The 23,225-nt window shown below is 38.7% G+C and overlaps 1 protein-coding gene and 1 pseudogene across 2 annotated transcripts in view; both read left to right on the forward strand.

The window, feature by feature from the left end:
- Window positions 1-23,225, forward strand: part of Atp9b (ATPase phospholipid transporting 9B (putative)) — a 220,528-nt gene that overhangs the window by 91,323 nt on the left and 105,980 nt on the right. For both annotated transcript variants that reach the window (XM_060376990.1, XM_060376991.1), the window contains exons 9-11: window positions 3,393-3,473; window positions 11,819-11,894; window positions 21,595-21,671. In XM_060376990.1, the coding sequence (XP_060232973.1) occupies window positions 3,393-3,473; window positions 11,819-11,894; window positions 21,595-21,671 (234 nt within the window). The remainder of the gene's footprint in view (window positions 1-3,392; window positions 3,474-11,818; window positions 11,895-21,594; window positions 21,672-23,225) is intronic.
- Window positions 14,210-16,352, forward strand: LOC110550278 (V-type proton ATPase subunit G 1-like; annotated as a pseudogene).

Genomic DNA, 23,225 nt, shown 5'->3' on the forward strand with positions numbered 1-23,225 from the left:
CTTAGTCCAGTGCCTGATGCAAATAACACCCTTCAGTCTGTGTTGTCACTGCTAGCTTCATAATATCAGTTGCGGTATATAAATGTGTTAGATTGTGTTTGGGTGGACACTAGCATGGTTTCCTGTGCCTTGACTGGTTTCCTGTTGAGCCTAATGCTACTTTCCTGACAGCTCTTATTTGTCATTTTAATCACTTCAAGTACCTGGCAGTATGTGGAGTCAGGAGGATCCTTTGCATTTATAATGCTGTACTTACTGAAATATTGCAGACTGCTTCTTGAATGTACGGGGATGCACAGATGCCGATGAAGCCCATCATGCATTTGAGTCCTCAGGCACCTGTGCTTCAGAGTGAAGGCCGATCAGCTCCTTTCCCACCTCCCACGTTGACCAGGGCAGGCCTTTCTTCCCTCTCAGGCTTTTTGCGTGCTTGCCCTCCATTCCAGTATTTTCCATTTTTGTCTTATTTTATTTTATTTTTTTATGCTGGAAAATAAGATTGTGATGTTATCTTCAGTGCAAGAAGGCTATCTGCTTACCCTCTTTCATAGTTTGTTAAAATGAATAAATTTGAGCAAGTGAGAAGACTAGCGAGGGTGATTGCTACCAAGACTTCTGACCTAAGGTGAGTTTCCTGTAAGACAGAGCTGACTTCTTTCCACAGTTTTCTAGTCCCTACACTTGTGCCATGGCATGTATATACTGTACAAATGAAAAAAAGAAATAAGAGAATAAATTGCATTAGGAAGATACTGGAATGCCTGTGCTGGGGTTAGAGTTGCTCTGTCTTGGTTACTCATCCCTCTTGTGTTATTTCCTTACTAGAGCATCTGCAGGAAACTAAAAAGGATTTTAAAAACCTGTTCAAAGTGGGTCATGACTTCACTGTCTGCCCCCCAAAACATCCATCAAGAATCCTGTGGTGCACTGGCAGTAGGCAGCTTTGGAATGGTCACACTAAGTAATAACTTCATGATATATTTGGTTTTGCTAAGAGTTAACAGAAAAGAGCCGGGTGTGGTGTGTCCACCTGTAATCCCAGCACTGAGAAGGCAGAGGCAGGAGGATCTCTGCAAGTTTGAGGCCAGCCTGGTTTACAAAGAAAGTCTAGGACAGCCAAGGCTATACAGAAATCTTGTCTTGAAAAACCAAACACCAACCAAACACCCAACCAGCCAACAAAACAAACAAAAACAAAAGAGTAACGGCAAAGAAAATATAGAACTTGAAATAAAATAAAAACTTAGCTAAACAAGAATATGCTGCCTGTGATTCTACTCAAGCAATTCTGGAAGAACAAATTAGGAGGTGAAGAAGGTCAAGGTGGAGGTGGAGAATAGTAGAGGAGGCTGTATTATCAAACTTAGGGTTCATACTTGGGCCTCAAGTCAGCTCTGGCCGTCTGTGCTTTATAAACCAATTAAAAGAGCCAGGTTAAAAGTAGAAAACCAAAAAGGGAGATTTATTCAGTGCGGCCACATTGGGAAGGGCAGCATTATCCACTCTGTGTTTGGGGTTCTGCAGTAAGATGAAAAGTTTAAGTAGTGGACCAAGGACGTTCATGTCCAAGCAGGCCTAGTGAACCGGGTTCTAACCTAGTATTGTTGGCACATCATTGTCTGGGTGTTGGTTGGTCTCATCCGGCACGGTGGTCTGACAAGGTGTTAAAACTGTTTGAAATCCCCCTCTCGCTGACTGACACCCGTTCTTTCTCTCAGCATGGCATTGCTAGAGAAATTCCCCTTTCTTTGCTGTCCATTGTTTCAACACTCTTGATAGTCTGGTCTAGGTCTAGAGACATGGTGTCTCGGTGTCTCTTAAGAATAGCTTCATTTCCTTGCAGCCCTGTAGAGGTGGGGCTGGATGAAAGTAAAGGTAGAGAATACAGCTAGGAAATGGAGAGGAAGAGGAGAATGCAGGTGAAGGGGTAAAGGTGCGGTGGAGGTTGGAGGTGGGGGTGCAGGAAGGTGGAAGTAGAGGAGAATAGAAATGGGAGGTGGGGGCCGATGAGGGTAGGATGGAATGGGAGTGTTGTGTATCTTGACTATGACGGTAAACAGGTGTACATCAAGACACTTCATTTTGTATTTTATCTATATGTAGTGTATACACATGCATGATGAGCTAGTAAAACAGTAAAAATAGTTTACTCTTTTCCACCTAACTATGAGTGACTTTTTTTTTATTACCATAGGAAGTCATGCTTTAGTCTATTCAGCATTAGGAGGATGGTCTCTTCATTTTTATTAATGGAAAATATATATGCTAGTTTATATTTAAAAGTATTTAAAGATGAATATATTTCATATGCAGTATTTAAGGAGGTATATATTTCATATAATGCTGCTTTAAAATTTTATGTCTAATAGGTTTGATAGAAAGTATGAATAATTATTTGAGTGAAATAATTGTATGATTAGTGGAATCATTTTAATTTTTATTTGCTGTAAGCTAACAAGAATATTTCAGAACTGAAAGGGTCAGAAAAGAACTGACCTTTCTATGCACGGGCCATCATAAAGCTGGGCTCACTATTCTTCATAGAAAAGAAAGCTCTGATTTCATTGTGGACAGACAGTTCTTATTTTCTCTTCATTTCATAGCTTACAGAGCCATAGCTGGCACTTGTTTTAACTCCTGTGTCTGTGAGTAATGATTTGGAGATACTTTGTGTCACATCACCAATAATGTCCTCCCCAGTCCTGGCAATGTGTTGCAATATAGGTGAACCTGGTCAGAGCATGGGGCTTGGGAAGTCATCTGACCGCTTCTCTGCAGTCCTGGTTGTGCTTTCTGCTTTGCCGCTGTGTTGGCATAACAGTTTCCAGACACTGTAGACATTTGGGAAATATGCATCTGGCTTTTGTGATCAAGCAAATTTATTAACAACCATGAGGCCCCAGCAATTTTCAATAAATCATGACTTGCTGATTTATTTCAAAAGATCCATATAGCACTAAACAATACCATTTACATTTAATTAGTTTTATTGAACAAGAGGCAATTTTATTTGTAATGAAACACATGTTATGATTAAGGATGTATTTTAATGACCTTTAAGTAATGCGAACAAATGTTGCCCTTGACCTAATAGCAGAGGCTTTCCTACATTATTGAAAACTTCAGAATGATTTTTAAATTATCATGAAACGCTTCGAATGACACTCTCATTATTGTGCCATTATTCAGTCATTTGATGTGTAATATACTAAATGAAATGCACTCTTGTAAATGTTCATGTGTGTGCGGAAATGAGGGTTGTTGCTAGCTTGTTTTCTATTTCCCTGTATCAAAAGGTGGTGTGTGGTATGGGAGTTTCATGTGTTGAAAGTTGCTGCAACCATCCTTGTTCAGTTGTAAGACTGATGCTCATTTTATTTTCTATTTTCCAGGACCTTTTTTCTATCAGTGCCTATGTTTATGCTCAGAAGCCACAACTGGATATTCATAGCTTTGAAGGAACATTTACCAGGGTAAGATAAATGGAGATATAGAGATAGTCATTATTTGTAGAAGTTAAAGGTAGTGGACCTTTGTTTAGAGAGAATAATTCAGGCTAGAGTAGATTCACACAGAGGCTCTAAAACATGAAACAAAAGCTGTAGAATATGTCAAGTTCTTAAATGTTTTCAAGCAACATCTTTGTCTGTGGGGCACAATCAGTGCAGGTTCCCTTGCTTTTGTAGCACATGTACTGTTGATAGCATCCTGCTCCCATAGGATAGGACCCAGCAAAAATACAGAAAAAGTACAGTTAGCTAATTCAGTCTTGGTCACTGTGATGTGACCAGCATTTCTAGCTTCTCATTACTGAAGAAAATAACTACATATTTATATGCACATATATGCCCTTTTATGTTGCTTTACTTCTATATGCATATTTTGTTGTGTGTGCTTGTTCATATGGAGATTTGGCAAAGCCTGAAGCCCCATGACTTTTGGGAATAGAAGAACTAAATGTTCATTTTAACAGCTTATAACTTTTATTTCTTAATAAGGGACTTTAGCACATGACTATAGTTTTGTACTGGAGCATGGTTAGATATGTTACTCTGTCATATATAAGATTAGCTAATGATCGTTGTCACTTGCAAAATTGTGTGCAGATGTTGAAGTATTTGACATTAAGTATCCAGGTCGTGGGGATGCTAGTTGAGGACACCTGTGAGGCATTCAGCATCTATAGGGAAATGAATATCACTTTGTAGCTGCTTACTATTTGTGTGCTGCAGAGCTACATGCCAAGATGTATGTGGAAACACAGGAAGAAGCATACGTACATGTTGCTCTTTCTGTGCTTCTTAAAAATATGAAAAACAACATTATTTAAAAACATTTTAGCACATAAGAGAAATTTTTATATATAGCTGTCTCTTAATACAAGAAATTAATCCAATCTTTATTAGAAATCGTAAATACTATTTGCATTTTTTTCTTCACCTCTTTTGTTTTTTTCAAGACAGGTTTTCTCTGTATAGACTTGGCTGTCTTGGATTTGCTTGCTAGACCATGCTGGCTTCAAACTCACAGAGCTCTGCCTGCCTCTGCTTCCCAGAGTGCTGGGATTACAGGTGTGCGCCACCGCTCCTGGCTCCTTTTTCTCTTTCTTTTCTAGTTTGTATTATTTATGGCTTCCTAAATGTTGGAAATATTTGCTAGACAGGTATTTGCTGACCTTAAGGTCAAAGAGTAAGAGTAGTCTGTTCAGAACCCAAGAGGGGTGAGTGTGCCATTTTGGGTGGAGATGTTGGAATGGGAATGTAGTCAGTCTCGGTGGAGAAAGCTGTGTGAGAGCCTTCTGCTTAGAAATGGGGATGTTGGTGAGCTGAGGAGGTTACTTTAGATTTCCTGTTACTTACTGTGATTATGGCCACTTGACTTTCTGTTTTCACAGGCTGTCATGACCACCTACCAACGAGATGTGGATAGGGGCCACTCTTTTTCATATCACTTGGTTTGATAATTCCTCACACTTCTGTCTCTTGAAGTGGGGTAAATTTAGTCCAAAGTAGCTGAATGAGTGTCAGGCTAAGGGGGTTGTAGCGTGGATGTCACTCTGGGACACTGATGTTAGAAAGGCCATGTTCCCTAGAGAGGGCCTTTTTCAGATAAGCATCACATGTCCTCTGGATGTATTTGGTGGGTATAGCTCTCTAATCACCAAGGGACTTTTGGAAATATCAGGAATGGCTATTTGGGAAACTGTTTGACAAAAGTGGCCTACTAAGAGTTTTATCTCTAGGAAACGTAGCGAAGAAGGGGGTTAACAGTTGTGAAACTGCTGTGGCACTCAGGAGAGTCAGCCCCACACCAACCCTCAAGAGAGCAACTCATGATGTCAATCATGATGATGTGTTAAGACAGCATTTTGTGTCCTGAGAAAAGGTCCCAGTGCCCATCATGAGAATGGGCCGTGGTTCCATCCTGTATCTTGTTCAAGGAAACAGCATATTATGAACAGAAAGACCCTGTACACTGCACATAAGAACAAATGGGAAGATAGGGGAAGCAGAACTTTTTAATTTTATAGAAATACTCCAAGTACAAGCAAAGAAAACTTCAAGGCTGAGGATCACTTCAATAGCTCTTAATCCTGTCAGTGAGGGATCCAGGATGGAGCTGGATATCCACTCCAGTGGCTTGTCTCTCTCCTGTGCTGGGAAACTATTTGAGGAAAACTCAGCACGGTCACTCAGACTTCCTTGGCAGTTACAGTACAGGGTAACTGGTTAAGTCCTAAAGGGCCTCTTATATCAAGTATATACAGTAGGGTAGAATTCAGGCGATTGTATATTGTTATAAAATGGAATCCTACATATTGTTTATGACCACAGTATGGACTTAGAAATAAATAAAAATTAGACTACTAAAATAGCCTTAGGCATTTGAAACTTAAATTTAACCAAATGCAAATGATCTAAATGCTAATTACAAGGCAAGGGATTGTCAAGACTGTACTCGATTCCAGTACATGGTGTCTAGAAGAAAGCATATTAAAACCACTTACAGTTTAAAAGTAAAGTAATAGAAAAATATGCCTTAGGCAATATGTAAAACTGAAATTGCTTATAGCAATATCACACAAAGTTGGCTTCAAAGGTTACTGAGGAAAGGGTATTGTCAGTACACACAATCATAAGCATTTACATACCTAATAACAGAGCTTTGAAATGCATGAAGTCAGTTCTTGGGACTGTAGGAGAGATAGACAGATTCTTAATAGTAGTTGGAAATTTCAATGCCCTCTTCTTAATAATTAATTGAACAGGTCTAAAAAAAAATCAGTTGGAACATAATAGCCTTGAAGATTATCTTCGAATTTGATTGAACTGATAGTTATTGAAGATGTCATTCTACAGTAGGATATAAAATATATTTATGTGTACATGAGAAATTTATCAAAATAGCTGAAAGAACTCTTAGCATATTTTTTTAAAACTCCCACTCATCTGTTCTATAACCACAGTGCAGCTAAATTGGAAAGAATAAATATTTATTGGAAATTGCTAAATTTTCAGGAATAATGATACATCTTAAATATGTTATAAATTAAAGTGGTTAAAAGAGAAATTAAAAATTGTTTCAGTACTGAGTTTTTCACTGTGACCGAAAAATCTAGAATTATTTGAAAAGTTAATACATTTGGATAAATGAAAATAAGAGTTTGTGTATTGGAAATAAACTTACGGAATGTCAAAAGTCATATAAAAGTTATAAGAAAGTAAATGTAGCCTGCCCTGTGGCCACATGGCCAACCTCCATTAAGGAAGTACCCTTGGAAATTGATCCAGGTAGGAATGACGTGCTGATACACGTTACATAATGGGTGAATCTTGGGGATACTACATACATTAAGTTATCCAGAAAGAACTACTGCTTTATTCTGCTTGTAAGAGTTAAGTAGGATAATCGGATTTGTAGAAAGTGGAACATTAGGTCCTGGTACCAAAGAGAGGATGTTTAATAGGGACAATTTCGGTTTATAAGATGAGATGGTTAGTAGTGAGGAGCACATAACACAGTGAGTGTGTAATGCTGTGCAGGTAAACCTAGCTAGTCTACAGATGGATGTTGCGTGTATGAAACTTAATTTAAAAAAGTCTGAAAAACCAAAACACTACCAAAAGGATGTAGTGAAGACTAGAGTCTCATTTGAAAACACAGGCACAGAATAGACTGAAATGTAACATTCCTAGTTTTGGTTGTGAGTTTGCCTGGCCTTCAACCTCTGAGTCATCTCTCCAGCCTGAAATGTAAACATTCCTAAGCATTTGCAGTACATCTCTTTACTAGAGAAACACCACTAGTTTTGCTTTCAGTAGCATCTCTTCTGAGGAGGCTAAAGAACTGCTGGATAGTAGGCTCTGAAATTGCTATGATTGTGCATTTGAGTGTGAGCTCCATAGCGGGAGGCCTACTCCTAGGAGGAGCATGGGTGTCCTTCAGCACCCATCAAAAGCCCTCACTATTTATAACTTATCTCATTCAGAGCCCTCCTACTTTTACTGATTGTGTCCTTTCCTTTTTTTTAAAAGTCTTCTACTCTATACTCTCTCTCTCTCTCTCTCTGTATATATATATGTATATATATATGTATATATTATATATATAATGTGCAGAAGGATTGTCAGAGTGTCACTATTCCCATAAGACCATCTGGTAGCCTTCCCAAAATCTGAGGTCAGGTGTCCCTGAGTTCATAAGCTGGGAACTTGATCCTAGGCATCACAGTATTAGGACACGGGACCTGTAGAGGTGATTAGGTCACTGTGCTTTGTAACACATTGTTGATGCTGTTGTAGAATTGGTATACTCAGCATAGGAACATGTTTTTGATTAAAGGAAGAGTGCAGCTCCCTCCTCAGCACACTCTGTGATTTTGATGCTGTTGCTTCCTGTGTAGTACGTGCACCCTGAAGAATCAGGCCTCTGCTCAGAAGCATGAACACAGATACCCTGCTACTGTTTATCCACTTGTCGTCTGCGAGTCTCTCAGCAGCAGAAAAGGGACTAGGTAGGGCATGTCGATATGCACAGCAGTGTTCCCTTGGATGCGGTGGTGTGAGGGTCCTCCCTTGTCAGGCATCCAGCTGTGCTTAATACCACCTCTTCCTCAGTTGTGCTTTTCAGGGTTTTCAGAAAAACTAATCAGAAAACATGCAGGCCCTCCATCATGTTGTTCTTTCCTCTGTTGCTTCGTAAAGGCTGGTTTTGAGAAACTCGGTAAAAATACACACATGCTCACATACATGCACACTCATGCATATATACACATGTATAAACACACAACACACATGTACATGTGCACAGACGCACTTACATAGACACTCAAACACATATATACATGTACATAGTCACACACTCATACACATCCCTAAACATACACAAGTGCATTAACTCATACACACACACGCACTCATATGCCTACGCAAATGAGAAACAGCACGGGAGAGTGGGTGCAGGCCCAGTTCCAGAAGAGGTCTGCCCTTCCTCAGGCTGCTTCTTGTTCTTATTCAGTGGGAGGAAGATTTCTTTATGAGGATCATTCCTGTCTCTCTTAACACAACAAAATTTCCCATTTGTCTTACATATTTACCTTTGTATCTACATTTCTGCTCGTTTAGAGAGAGAGTTAAGACTACCAGAGCTATCTACAATGTTAATATCTTGCATATGTTTTTAGATTAAAGCAAAGAAACTACTTTGGGGGATGGGAAGACACTGAGCTGGCTTTCCTTCCAAGGGATGTTGTGGGAATACCCTGTAGGAAAACACCTGTGCGTTCTGCATGCTGTGCACCCTGGTGACGGGGTGAGCTTCAAGGGGGACCCACACATGCAGAAAAGCAGGCTCTGTGTCAGTGGCACTAGGAAGAGAAATAAAAGATGACATCTGTAGTTAGAATTGCTAAAGTAGAGTTTCCTTGTACATCTCAGTGGAATGTTTGTAGGGCTTGCTTTGCAGGCTCAGCCCAGTTACCACACAGGAAAAGCAGCCCTGTTCCTTCTCTTTGAGGCACAGCACTTTTTCTGCCTACACAGGACATTCAGTAGGCTTGCTTAGCTTAGTGGCTGGCACTGGCCTTGGGCGTGCTGTCACACTTGTAGACTCATGGTGCCTGTGCAAGTTAGAGGGTTCCTCTTTATTTTATTAATGAATTTGATAAGTTTATATTCCTATTCTCTGTGTGCAGTTATTTAGGTTATGTCCGTTGGCAACAAGTAAAGATGTAAATTGTTATGCTGCAATAGAAACAGTGCAGTTGGAGAGTGATTTCATAAAATGATAAATGTGCCGATTAGAAAGATTCTAGTTTTGTAAATTGTTGCTTAAACTCCTAGACCAACATAGAACTGGCTGGTACACCATATTGGCTGCATTTGCTAAATATGAAAGGGAGTATCGAGATACCTCTCCCCAACAGTGTTTATTAGAGTTATACTCCTTAAATGATTCAGACGTTGGTAATTTCAGTTCAGTCATAATTTCAAAGAGCAATGTGACATCAAAGTGACTTGTATTTCTAAAAGTAGATTCTTTTGTTCTATAAAATTATAAAATAGGGAAAAAAACCTAACTTTCCTTAGATAACTGTTATCTGCTTAACTTGAGCTATTTCAGTTCTGAACAGGAGAGAAAAGGAGGCAGTTTATTCTTGGCATTGTCCATGGAAGATAATGTTAGAAAATATGAAGCAGATTATTTCAGTGTGTATTTTGAAGACTAGTGATGATGTGGGAGGTCCTGTGCAGGAGTTTAATAAACAGTTTATCACCCTTGTTAGAGCAAAGTAAAGTGATTAAAGCATGTAACTATACAGCTGTATAGCTGTAGTCAATAACTCTGCCATCCTTGAAAAAACAAACCCACTACTATAACTGGTTGACTCTTAAGTTTTTCCTCCCAGCAAACATGAACATTGATAATGGGTTGAAATAAGCCTTAGCTTTTCCACACAGAGGGATTAGCTGGTCTAGGTGGCCTAGGTATGTTGCTCTGCAGCAGAATAATTGTTTTGCATGTGTGAAGCCCTGTATTTGATTTCTGTATATGAATAGTGTAACCAGGGCATATATAAATTAAACATTCTTCTGTGTTCTTGAAAGAGTTCTTTTTAAGCTTCAGCCTCCCTCCCACACACTCATGACGATACACATATTTTAAAAGCATACCTATGTTTTAAACACTTACTGATACAATAGCCTTCATAGTCACAAACCCAAGACACAGGGCAAGTCTTCAGGTTAGAGTGCTGTCTGCTTTAGGCTCTGGGGAGGAATGCTAGGGATCATACAATTCTAAGACACAAGCCTGAACTCAGTTTCAGGAAGGCAGTAGGTTTCATAATTCCTGGTCTTGCTGTCATATACATACAAGGCATCTGTGGGACAAACAAAACCTTTTTCTTTGTAAATGTTGATAGTATTGGAAATATTTTGAAGTAGTAATACAAAGTTAGGTTCTATGTCTTACATGTAAATCAGAGAGTTGTGTGCTGAGGATATAGCCAAGTAGCTAGCATTTGGCTAAAAGAGGTATCATTTGAAGATAGCTTGATAAATAAATGGAGTAGACATACCCATAGCTCAAAAGCCTAGTTTATTCCCACATTTGATTTCTTTGTTATTTTGGAATGTACATTGGTAGCAAACTATTAAGTTATGATAAAGATCCCATGGCAGTTGCTGTTTTAAGGACTAATTCTAACATTCAAGACAGTGTGTGGTGGTGTTGCCCTAGGCAGACACTGAGGTCATCTGCTGCCATGTGTATTTTCTTTCCTGAGTCACTGCTGGTTACAGGGCTTTGGGCTTTATGATCCTGTACTCCAGCAAGGCCCCCATAACCACTATATAGGCAGTAAGACAAAATCCTGAGCTTGTATGTTTTGTCTTTGAATATCAACAGGAAACATGTGAATAAAAAATTATACTGTATGTGCTTCTATTGTGGTATTGCTGTTTGAGTATATTTGTTGTTTACAAATATAATTAGCAACAAACAGCATGTTTTTTAATTCTACTTAATGAAAACATATCTAACATCATATTTGAAAGGAGGATTTAAGAGAAGTAATCTCTTTCTTCAGTGTGTAGTACTAATAGTCCCAGAAGCATTTACTTCTTTTCATGAGCATATTTGTGTTTTAAAGAATAGCCCTTGTCCTTGACAAAAATTAGGGAGAAGAAATTCTATCATGTTTGTGAAACATAGCTTAGTTTATTCATGGTTAAGTCAGTGCTAAATATTGTTTTTTTAAAGATTGGTTTTCATTATTTTAATTAAGTGTAAGGGGGCATATGCACATAAGTGCAAGTGTCCACATGGGTCAGAAGCATTAGGCACTTGTGAGCCACCTGATGTGCATGCTGGGAATTGAAGAGCAATATGTGCTCTTAACGATATGCCTTCTCTCCAGCTTTAACATTAGTTTTTTTTTTCTTCAGCTTTTCTAGAAAGTGAATCTTAGATTAGGTTAAGATTATTGTTTAAACCATGCATTGATTTAAACCATTGTTTTGTCTTGTTTTTATAAGATATTTTAATCTAGTCTCTAAAAATAATCAGCATGCCATGAGTGCACTTGTGAAAATTCAAGATTATTTATTGTAAATATAAGTATTAAAAGTAAGTGGTTATATCTGAATCAAATTGTAATTTTAGGTCTTTATATTCACCCTGGAAATTTGTAATTATAATCAGTTGGGCACAGAAGAGCGACATGTTTCTTTTCTTATGCTGTAGATACATGAAATGTGGATAGAACATTGCTAACTTTCAAGTTTTGTTTTGTTTTTTTTTCTTTCTCCCTAAACAGGAAGACAGTGATCCTCCAATTCACGAAAGTCTCAGTATAGAAAACACATTGTGGGCAAGCACCATTGTTGCATCAGGTAAGGGAGAAGTTTCCCTTAAATCTTACAAAGGATGTTAGTGTTGTTCAGGTACTCAAAAACAGCCTTCCTAAACTTCCCTTGGGTGTTTAGGGGTGGTCGATTGAGAAGCCAGAGATAGTCGTGGGAGTTTGTGGGGAGACGTGGGTACTACTCACCCCTGGCAGAGCAAGGCCAGAAGCATGAGGGTGCGGTGCAGCCATTGTGGAGCATGGGACGTGTTTCTGTGTTTGACATGTGATGCTTGGTATACAGCAGTGTGATTTGAGGGGTGTCACAGGTGTGCTAGGGAGGCTAGTAGCAATTTTTGATGGTTTTTATCGAGTTTTTGACAAAACCTAAAAGAGACTGGATAGGTTAACTATAGAGGAGTAAAGGGTTAAGTGGGGCCAGACAGGCCAGTTGAGATGGACCTGGTCAGGGCTTTGGAAGCACCGAAGATTCTGCATGTTTTTTGGGCAAATTAGAAGATTGTGGAGATTCCTGGAAGTTAAAGGGGAAGTTACTAAGTTCACACTTCTGTAAATATATTTTTATGAGTTGTATTGGAAATTCATAGTTTTACCACCTGGTCAGAAGTAGGTGGGCATCAATGATGATGTTAGGAGGGAAACTCAGAAGAAGCTAATTGATCTTAAGGAAGGTATGAGGCATATGAAGCTCAGTGTCAGGGAGCACAGAGCAAAGGATGCTGGAGAAGATAGGAACCGAGGGCTACTAAGGAGCACTTGAGATTGTCTGTCTCCTTCGTTATGGCACAGTGGCACTAGCCCTTCTTTTCTAGTACCTGTCCAATCACTCTGCAGTTTTGAATAGGACATCAGGTCTCCTTCCATACTGCTGATACAGTCTGGAATGAGATGGTAATGGAACCTATCAGTAGCAGTCTATGGTGGGTATGAAAGATGTTAAGAAAATGGTCCATATTAATTTTAGCTATCCAGAATACCACAAAGAGTACCACATGCCATGAAAGTATGTGAGCCAAGAACCTTGGTCTAGACATGGTCTAGGAAAGGTTTTTCTGCAGAAGAGATGTTTTAAAATGGATTTAAAAATACATACATGTCCAGGCAGTTGTGGTGCACACTTTTAATCCCAGCTCTTGGGAGGTAGAGGTAGGCGGTTCACTGTGAGTTCAAGGCCAGTCTCTTCTACAGAGTGAGTTCCAGGACAGCCAGGGTTGTACACAGAGAAACCCTGTGTTGAGAAAAAACAAAACAGAACAAAAATATCCCAAACAAACAAACAAACAAAAAAAAAAAAAAAAGGAAAGGAAGGACAGATGGAAGGAAGGACCAGTTGTGGGAATATTCCCACTAAAACAGAACTGGGAGAAGACCTAATACTAAGAGGACACAGTGCCTTGAAGAAGGCTGAGGAATCAGTGTGCCTGTATGTACGTACCTACGTGTTTATGTGTGTGTGTTTTGGGGTAGGGGATGTTAAACAGGAAGGTATTTCTGCGATCCTTTGTTTAAATGGGTCCTGTTTAGACCACAGTCCTAGAGAACTACAGATATTTATGCCCTTTAGGGGTAAGATATGGAAATTTTATTATAATGTTTCACATTTGAAAAATAAACATGGATTAGAGAATCTTCAAAGTGTTCACTTCCATGAGGTGTTTTATGATTTGTTATGCACATATATTTGTAAAATTTTAGGTAGAGAAGCAAAGATATTTCTCTTCTGCTTTGGGGACCACAGGCTCAGGATCTTTAAAGTCATCTTAGGAAGGGGCTCACAGCATCTTTGGAAGCCTTTACCTGCCCTCAGACTTTCCTGACCCCTACAGATGGTTGAGCTCCATCCCTGTTTAGTGACATGATGTCACTATTGCTTGTGCTCCATGAATGAACGATTCACCTGAATACTGCCCTGAGTGCTCAGGCACAGAGCTGTACAGCATTCACACCAGAGTCTGATACAGATGTGGTCTATCAGCTTACCATCAGTTTATAAGACAGCATCTGCAATATGGGACATGTAAGCACCTTTTTAGCCAGAATTTTAAATTTTCTGTCATTAATCATATTATTTACACTGTTATATTAAGAATACTAAAGGATTAAATATTATCTTTTAAAAATAATTTTTTTTTCATGTTTTGGTCTTTGTTTCTGTTTTAAGTATGTATTAGACTATTGACACCAACCCCAGTACTACTGACTTGTGGCCTTTCTCCTTGGAGACAGAGTTAACTTGAGGTTAAGGCTTCTAAGACATCTGTAAAATTTCCTGGACATAGTTTTTCTGTCACACTTTAGATTTTAGAATGACCTTGGCATGCAGTAGCTGCTGCCTGACCTAACATGGGCATCATGTCAGGCCTGTCTGTCCCTGGCAGTGCTGCGTTCGATGGGTGCCTGATCCTCTCAGAAGACGTTCTAGGGCCGTGGATCTCAGCCTTCCTAACACCAAGACCCTGCGATGGTACAGTCTTCAGCTGTGGTGATCCCCAGCCATACAATTAAGATCCTTGCTGCTTCACAACCCTAATTTTGCTACTGTTATGAATCGTAATATAACTACTTTTTGATATAGAGATTTGCCAAAGGGTTTGCAAACCACAGGCTGAGAACCACTATTTTAGACCATCCACTCAGAAAAGAATATCAGTATGCCTTCCATGTTCACTTTTGTCTGGACAGTTAAAGGTACAAGCATTTTCTTTTATTTAAAATATTTTAAAGGATGTTTATTTTTATTTGAAAACTTAGGGCCTCAAGAGTGTTGCAAGTCTAAGACTTTAATGAATAAGCAGAAGGTTCTTATCTTTCTGTAACCAGCGACAGCTTAGAATTCTTTGTAGCTGAATACCTTTAAAAATATATATATATTGTAGTTACATCACCTCCCTCTTTTCTTTCTTTCCTCTAAACCCTTCCATGTATGCATCTCCTTTCCCCTTTCAGATTCATGTCCTCTTTTTCTTTGTTTGTTGTTGCACATACATATATAAGTATATGTATGTTCCTAAATATTAATGCAGCCTGCTCATATATTGTCCATTTAATATTACTGTATATGGTTTCCGTGCTGACCATCTGGTGTTTGGTAACTTCCTGGTGTGCTCTTTTCTGGGGAGGACTCTCAGCACTCCTCAGTCACCTGTAGTTTTTGTCTAGCATTTCTGCCTTGTGACCCTTCCTACCAGCAAGACTATTGTTTGTGTCATCTTTGTTTAGCTCATGTTTAGGCAGCTATGTTGGAGAGACCTCATGGCAGGTTTTTTTGTTTTTGTTTTTGTTTTTTAAGCTGTGCTATCTTTCCCACATACATGGCCTAGCACATAATAGGTATTGTGCCAATGAACTCCCTTTCTAGGCCCAGAGTAGCTCTTGGAATGAAGTTATTTCTGACCTCTTTTCCCATTGCCAAGGGTAGTCCCACAGACAGATAAAGTGTCAGGTGACCAAAGAAGACTACACTGCCTTGTGCTGTTTTATGTAGACTTGAAAAGCACTGTTCCTGTAAAAAGCAGGTTAGGTCCTCACATGGAGTTGCTGTAAACCTAAAAGCAAGCCTTCTGAAGCAGTGTGTGAGAATGTATGTGCACAGATTGGATTGTCCATGATCTCTGCCCTCTAGCGCATGGTGTAACATGTATGCAGATGGGGGCTTCCAGGACTGGTTGAAGCACTATGAAAAATGCATAAACTGACAATAAACATTTGGAAATATTGTTCAGCATTTCAGGTACAGTTTACTAATACTCTTTTTTTTTTTTAATGAGGACATACTTTCTTTTGCTGGGCTTTTAATTTGTTTTCCTGTTAACACATTTTTATTGTATAACTAGCAGTTATGGCAGCAAATTTTCAAAACGAAGTCTGGCTGTTTTCTAGGTATGGTTTGATATATTCCTACCCTAGTCATGCATAGGTTGTTAGTATTTGAGAGGCTCCTGTGTATGCTTAAGCCATTGCCTTAGGCCATTCTCTCAGCTGAGAGTCCCTTCAGTAATGAGGTGAGTCAGTTGCAGAGCATCCAGCAGCTGCTAAAAGCCCAGAAGCAGGTGGCTGAGAAGGTGTCTGAGGCTCGCAAGTAAAAACTGAAGACTGAAGCAGGCCGAAGAAGCAGCCCAGGCTGAGATTCATTAGTACTGCCTACAGAGGCTGAAGGAGTTTAAGGTCAAGGAAGCTGCCACAGTGGTGTTCCATGACAGTTGTAGCAGGGAGGTGAAGGAGGAGGCCCAGGAGAAGATGACTGTCCTCCAGAACAACTTCAAGTAGAACAGAGAGGAAGTCCTGGATAACTCTTGGCCTTTGTGTGTGACATTGGCCGGAAATCCATGAAAACTACCGCATAAACGGATAGGAGGTGGAAGCAGCTGCTCTGTGGGTTGGCATGGGAGATGCCCTCATAGAACAGGAAACCTCCTCAGATCTTAAGTTCTGTTCTGAAGGCATTGAATTATTCTCTGTGCTGTTGTAGGTCCCTTCACTTCTTCAGAATATCAAATTTAGCTTTTTGAACAGACTTAATATATACTTGAAGTTTCTTTTTTCTTACTTTATGTGTCTTTAAGGAGTATATGTTACCTGTTTTCCTGTGTGTTCATGCAAGTAACAGGTATTAATTGTGACTTTTCTGTTATTAGTCTAGTAAGAAAAAAAATAATTTGAAGAAAGAAAGGGAGTAAGTTGTTCCCTCCCGCTTTCTTAAAGGTCAGCGGTGTTGTGTACTTTTTAAACTATTTTATTTATGTTTCTTATGCCTCTTTCTCCCTTCTCCATCCAATCCCTTCCAACACCCCAGTACTAGGTAGGAAAGAAGCAGGAGAGAAGTTAGTGGGGAGAAGGAGAATAGTTTTCTTTAGCTACTTCCTGCTGGTTAGGGTCATCAGGTTACTTGGGGCAAGTCCAATCCTTCTGTCAGGATGTCTCCAACTTCTCATCCAGTTGAATCAACAGCAACCAGGAGCAGCAATGGGGAACACCAACAGTCTTCTTTCTTGGAGCTTTCCCACACTCTCTGAGCTCTGGCCTTTATTCCCTCTCCAGAGTCCTCCGAATTAAACTGTCTGCAGCTGGCAAAGAGCCCCTCTCAGAGCCACATGAGGCAAATAGTTTGCTGCTGTGGACAGTCTGAATCAGTTTCATATCCCACACCTGGGATGGAAACAAAACCACACTTACATATCATAAACCAAAACTTCCACGGAACACAGGAGTTATCTATGAAAAAGTAGTAAGTAGCTGTTTGTAACTCGATAAACCAGCAGCCAGCCTTAGAGTAATCCTTCCTGGCTAATTTAGGACGGTGAATGTGCTTGTTCAGGCTGCTGTTAGTGTATCCTAACCTAAATCACTACAAGCTAGAACTCAATTGTTACATTCTATTTGGTGTCATTTAAAAGTAAAACTTTGTCTTGCTTTTTCAAAAAAAAAAAAAAATGTGTATCATTGGAAAGAGACCATAGTCCAGTAGGAAGTCACTGAAATATCAACCACAAAAGGCCATGGTTGCAGGTGTTAGCCACTCAGTAATGCTTGCCAGCATGAAAAATAGCCAGGAAGAGGCTGTAACCCAAGATCCAGTACATGAGTGGATAAGTACCCCTGCAAGATGCCTGCCTCCTGCAGTTTCTTGTGTAAGCAACAGAGGTGAACATCAGAATGTTGTATGGAGTTTTCTCTGTGCCTGATCATTTGTAGGTCTCCTGTGTCCCTCCCTATAGCCTTAGCAATGGAGACTATTCCTGGTGCAGATCTTATGTCTCTCTCCCTCGGTCTCCACACATAGATGGGGTTCTTTCTTGTATGTTCTTTGTTGAGTTCCTGACCTTGGTCTAGTGGTGACTCCTCTAAGTCTGCTTTCACCTGGTGCTTGGATAACACATGAGTTTATCCTTTGTGTTACCTATTTTTCTACCTGTTGAACCTGGTTGCCCAGTTCCTTATCAGGGAGCATCTGTAAAGATTGGTATAAGAGAGCCTCTGTCGACTGTAGTCTGGTTCTGGGTGGTGACTGTGGTTCTCATGGTATTTCCCAGGTTCTGGAAGCCTTACCAATATTTGATAGTCACTTTGCTTAACAGATCTTTTATACACACAGAGAATACACACTAAATTTTATTTTCTTTCTGGGCTTTTGTTTTGTTTTATTTGAGTAAGCATCCTACTCTGTCTTAGTTTAAAGCCATTAACCAGTTTGTTTAAAGATCTAGGTGTGTTATTTTGCATCTATATGTAATTTTCTTTAGAACATCTAAAATGTATGTTCAGTAAATTCCACATACTGTCACCTCTGGTTAAAAGGGGGCAGCTAAAATTTTTGAAAGCATCTGATCATTTAAAATTAAAGAGAGTATATTTTATTGGATTATCATTGGATTTGCTAGATTATGTTTTGTGGTCATGCATGTTAAATATTTATATGAAGAATCCCTTTCTCCCTAAGGTTGATGCTATTAGTACTTTCTCGTTTTCATAGAAAATTTATTTGCTTTAAAATACTACTCAATTATTAATTTGAATTGGTAGGGTATTTTATGAAATTTATATGTATGGATGGATAGCAGGGAGGCTGCAGTTTAGCCAAAGTATTAATAACTGATGACCTCAAAGCAGGTATAAGGGATCTAAAATTTGAAGTCATACAGGTGGACCAAATAGTGACCTTTAGACTCACCCCAAGAGGCCAGCCAGGATAGGGCCTAGGTGTCTAGTCAGTAGTCAGTGTATCTTGCTTATACTAACCCTGCTTGGGACAGTTGGCATCTGAATCTTTTTACAATGAATTTTTTTAAAAATTTATTTACCTTTATTTTATATGCATTGGTGTTTTGTCTGCATGCATGTCTATGTGATTGTGTCAGATCTTGGAGTTACGGGCAGTTGTTAGCGGCCATGTGCGTGCTGGGATTTGAACTGGGTCCTCTGGAAGAGCAGTCCATGTCCCAAACCACTGAACCATCTCTCTGCCCCTACAGTGATTTTTAAGTGGCTTTAGTCAAATCAGAGATAGATGGGTATACCAGATGGGTATAATAATTTGCAGTACTTTCAGGACTAAGTGCTCATAAGTCTTTTAAAATATTTTCTTGCTGGAAACTCAACTAAAATTTTGACTCACTTCTGCACATTATGTCTCATTGCTCTTGGGAATTTTATGATGTGGTACCTACCTAACGGATGGGAATTTCTTTGTAGCTGTGGGTTTAACATGCAAACACATTCAAGAATTCACAGAAATTTCTCATTTTGGAGCCAGAATGAGAGCTTAATTTTACACCAAAAATTTGGATTAAAGGGATTGAAATTCTTGCATATAAATGCCCACCTACCCCTACTCTTGGGGAATCTGAGTTCATTCTGCATCTGTTCTGTTTTATATCTTATATCTATCTGCTCAGTACAAGAGTATGTCTTGTCCTCTCATGAGTAAGAGTAAGGCTTGTACTCTCAAGGCTCACTCTCAAGCTGTCATCTTTTCCCTTTGCTGTGCTTCTTTCTACAGTAACCTACATCATTCTATAAATACAAGCCCTTTGTCCAAGAGACCAAAGAATCCTGGATAGTACTGGACTAAATAAAGCAATTTAAAGTAATTAAAAAAGCATGCAACTCAGAACGACAATGCATTTAAGCTAATTGCACTGAGTAGTCATTTTTAGCAACCATCAAATGAGAGAAAACAATGAGAGCCTTTAGGAAATGTTAATAGATGACACAACTTTAACATCAGGAATTGTGTTATATATGCCATGTTTCTTGTTAGTCTTTGCATTTCTCTGTTTGAGTACTCTACGTTTTACCAGCCCAGAGTCCACTTTATTCAGAATCTGCCTTGCCTTTTAGGACAGAAGTTTTAAGCTTGATGAATCATTCTGAAGGCTTCTCTGACATTTGTTTGTTCTGCTAATCTTAAAATAATAATAATGGGGCTGGAGAGATGGCTCAGAGGTTAAGAGCATTGGCTGTTCTACCAAAGTTCCTGAGTTCAATTCCCAGCAACCACATGGTGGCTTACTACCATCTATAATGAGATCTGGTGCCCTCTTCTGACCTGCAGGCACACATGCAGGCAGAACACTGTATGAATAATAAATAAATAAATAAATAATGAATCACCTTTTCAACTTGCACTTATTATGGGACTGTCATTATTCAATATGAAAAGCAATTTTATAGTTTGAATAAATTAAGTTGGCAAAATAGGAAAAAAGTCTTGATCAGGTTATATTTAACATTTAACCTTATTCTTTTAATATTGAAACAATTCTGTGATGTGTGCTTTTGTGTGTGTGTGAAAGTTTCTGATAGTATTACCTCATCAAGTATTAATATCCCATATACTAACTGCAGTCATCTTGTGTAGGAATTTAAATGGATCATAGTACAGAGACAGTACTCATGCAGCTGGGTGAGCTTCATGACCCTTGTTGGCTAACGGCACCTTCTTAGAACTTGATTTTGCAGTTTTGCTCAGATAGAATTATGAGGCCTGCAGTCTCTGGGTGCTGGGTGCCATTGTTGAAAACCCTGGTGGGTCCGCCCCTGCAGGGTTGTTGAAGCAGAGACTTGAGTTACGTGATACTCAGTGTGTGGCTGCCCGAGCTCATACAGAGCTAATAATAGTTCATGTTTACATCGTTGGTCCTAACTTACAGTTTGCTAAATTTTGCATTGTAATGCCTCATCTAAGGTTATGTGATTTCGAGGGTTTTGCTGTTGTTAAGGTTCTTACTGTGTATACCAGGCTGGCCTTGAATTTACTAGCTTTCTTTCTCAGCCTCTGAAGCAAAACGGTTTGTTTCTTTTTTTTGTAATTTTTAGTTAATTTTGTTAGGATTGTTATTTACACTGCTTTATATTCATATGTATATAATGTCTTTCTACTTTGTAAATTTTAATATCAAGAGTTTTCAATTTTAAAGACAAAATTAGGACTAAAAATGATATAGGTGTTATATTTGTGGTTTTTAGGTTTGGCAGTCTATAGATGAATGCTTGAGCCTTTATACCATACACATTATCATTTTCTTAAATTTAAAAAGCACTAAATCTTTTTGACCTATAAACTTAGAAAACCGAACTTTTAGAAACTTCTATTAAGGAAATGAGCGGCTTCTAAATGTGTAATCAATTTTATTTAAGTTATGTTTCTGGTGGGTTTTTGTTTGACTCCCTACTCAGTTTTGTGGTGCTAAAGGTGGTCCCCAGGACCTAGTACATGCTTCGCACGTGCTCCACTGAGCAGTGTCCCTTTGCTCTGCTGCTGCTTTCAGAATGAGCATCTGAAGGAGCCACAGATGCGCTCCCAGTCTTCCTTGCACGGGAACACACTCAAGCAGAATAGCTGGCTCTGTGAGCCCTGCCCTGTCTGCAGGCCCTGCAGGGTATTTTCAGGGGTACAGCCTTTGATGCCATTTTAACAGCGACCTACTTACTCTTTCAGTAGATGGTCAAGAAAAGCCCCTGTCACTCCTGATATCAGGAAAAAGCACATTAATACATTTTTTACTGTTACGTAATAGGCAAATTTGTATTGTTTAACAAATTGTTTTACTACAAAGTCCTTTTAAAAGTGAAGGTTAACTTTTTTTCTCAGCTAACCAAATTAAGTAGACTGTTGGATAAATGTGTATAAGCTCAAATAGTATAATGTATTTTTCATCGAGATAATTGATTAGAAAGTGTTATCTCTGCTTTCAAATATTGCTATAAGGACCACTTTCATGTTTTTGCAGGTACTGTAATAGGTGTTGTCATTTATACTGGAAAAGAGACCCGAAGTGTAATGAACACATCCAATCCAAAAAATAAGGTAGGCTAGAGTTAAGGAGTGACTGCTTTAATGAACTTGCTCTTTCCTTTCAGTAAGTCTATGTAGTGCTGACTAGTCCATTTATGTAGCATAATACATAATATGAAAAACACACTCTCCACTGCTGATGAATTCTGCCGAGTCCCTCTGTTTGTATACCTTCCCTTAGGCAAGGATCCTCCTCTCTGCCTCGTCTGAGTTTGATATGTGCCTTATATTTGGCAGTTAGTTTTCGGGCTCTCGTCTAAGTTTATATTGTAGTTTGTGTTCTTTATGTTGATGGTTTCTTTTTAAAATAATCTTTTAGTCCTTTATATTACTTATCTTGATAATTGTTATATCTGGGTTGTTTCTTTCATTTCAAAAACATACTAAAAGTCCAAAGACTCCTGGTAATACTCCTAAAATCATCACTTGTACAATCAAAATATGTTTATAAGTTAAATCACAATGAAAAGTTAGTGTGCATTCTCAGTATTTGCGTGTGGCTGATTCATTTTTGATAATGAAGTCAATATATTTGAAAGTACAGTTAAATGAGAAACTTACTGTTCATCTTATGCTTACTTATTTGAAATATAATATATGTATTTAAATAGAAGAAACAGTTCTCACAGATCCATGCCTTACTCTGTAGGTCACTAATAGTGAAGGATTTTTTTTTTTTTTTTTTTTTTTTTTTTTTGCTGGAAAGCTTTCTTCTAAGCAGAAGAAATAAAATATGCCCTTAAAATATATGTATATATCTGGTATGATGTAGTCCTTTTCTTCAGCTAAGAACTAGTTGTTTTTTTTTTTGTTTTTTGTTTTTTAAAATAGTCCTTCAAAAAGTAGGAAAGCAAGCCAAACGTCTTGGCTTATGTGTTTAAGTTCAGCATTAGGGAGGTTGAGGCAGGTGAGAGACTGTAAGTACAAGGCCAGCCTGGGCTCCAATCGTGAGTTTCATAGCAAAGAGCTTATCTCAAAAAACAAAACAAAACAGAACAAACAAAACAGAAAACATCATCTTCCCCAGTACATAACCAAACACCACCAAAGTGGGTTAACCCCTATGTTTGCTGATGTAAGTGGGGCCTGCTAGAGTCTCTGCCAACACAGCTGGTCAGTTCTACGTCTCCAAGTGCTTGTGTGTGACTCTACTTAAGATAGACAGACAGACAGCATTCAAAAGTAGTCCAATCGTAATGAATAATGAAAGTTTCCACATGTGGTAAAATCTTGCCAGTGTTCAGTATTAGTTTCACCAAATTAAAATTCAGACAGTGGTACCAAGTATGTGTATGTATATTTCACTGTAACTTGAGTATGAATTCTAACTGTGTTGAGGAGAAACTTCTCTCTAGATTTACTTAGCAAATTCTATTCTGGGCATCAAATATATCTTAGCGACTACTTCAACAACAAAACTAAAGCAATTTGCTTAAAACAATTTGGTAAGCTAATTTTAGAATGATGTTCATATTTATACATGTTTTCAAAGAACTGTGATGATTGTTTCCTCAAATGAACAGGTAGAATATTCTAATGCATGTGCTACTTTAAGAGGTTTTTCTT

Source organism: Meriones unguiculatus, chromosome 2 (assembly GCF_030254825.1).
Source record: "Meriones unguiculatus strain TT.TT164.6M chromosome 2, Bangor_MerUng_6.1, whole genome shotgun sequence".
Taxonomy (NCBI): Eukaryota; Metazoa; Chordata; class Mammalia; order Rodentia; family Muridae; genus Meriones; species Meriones unguiculatus.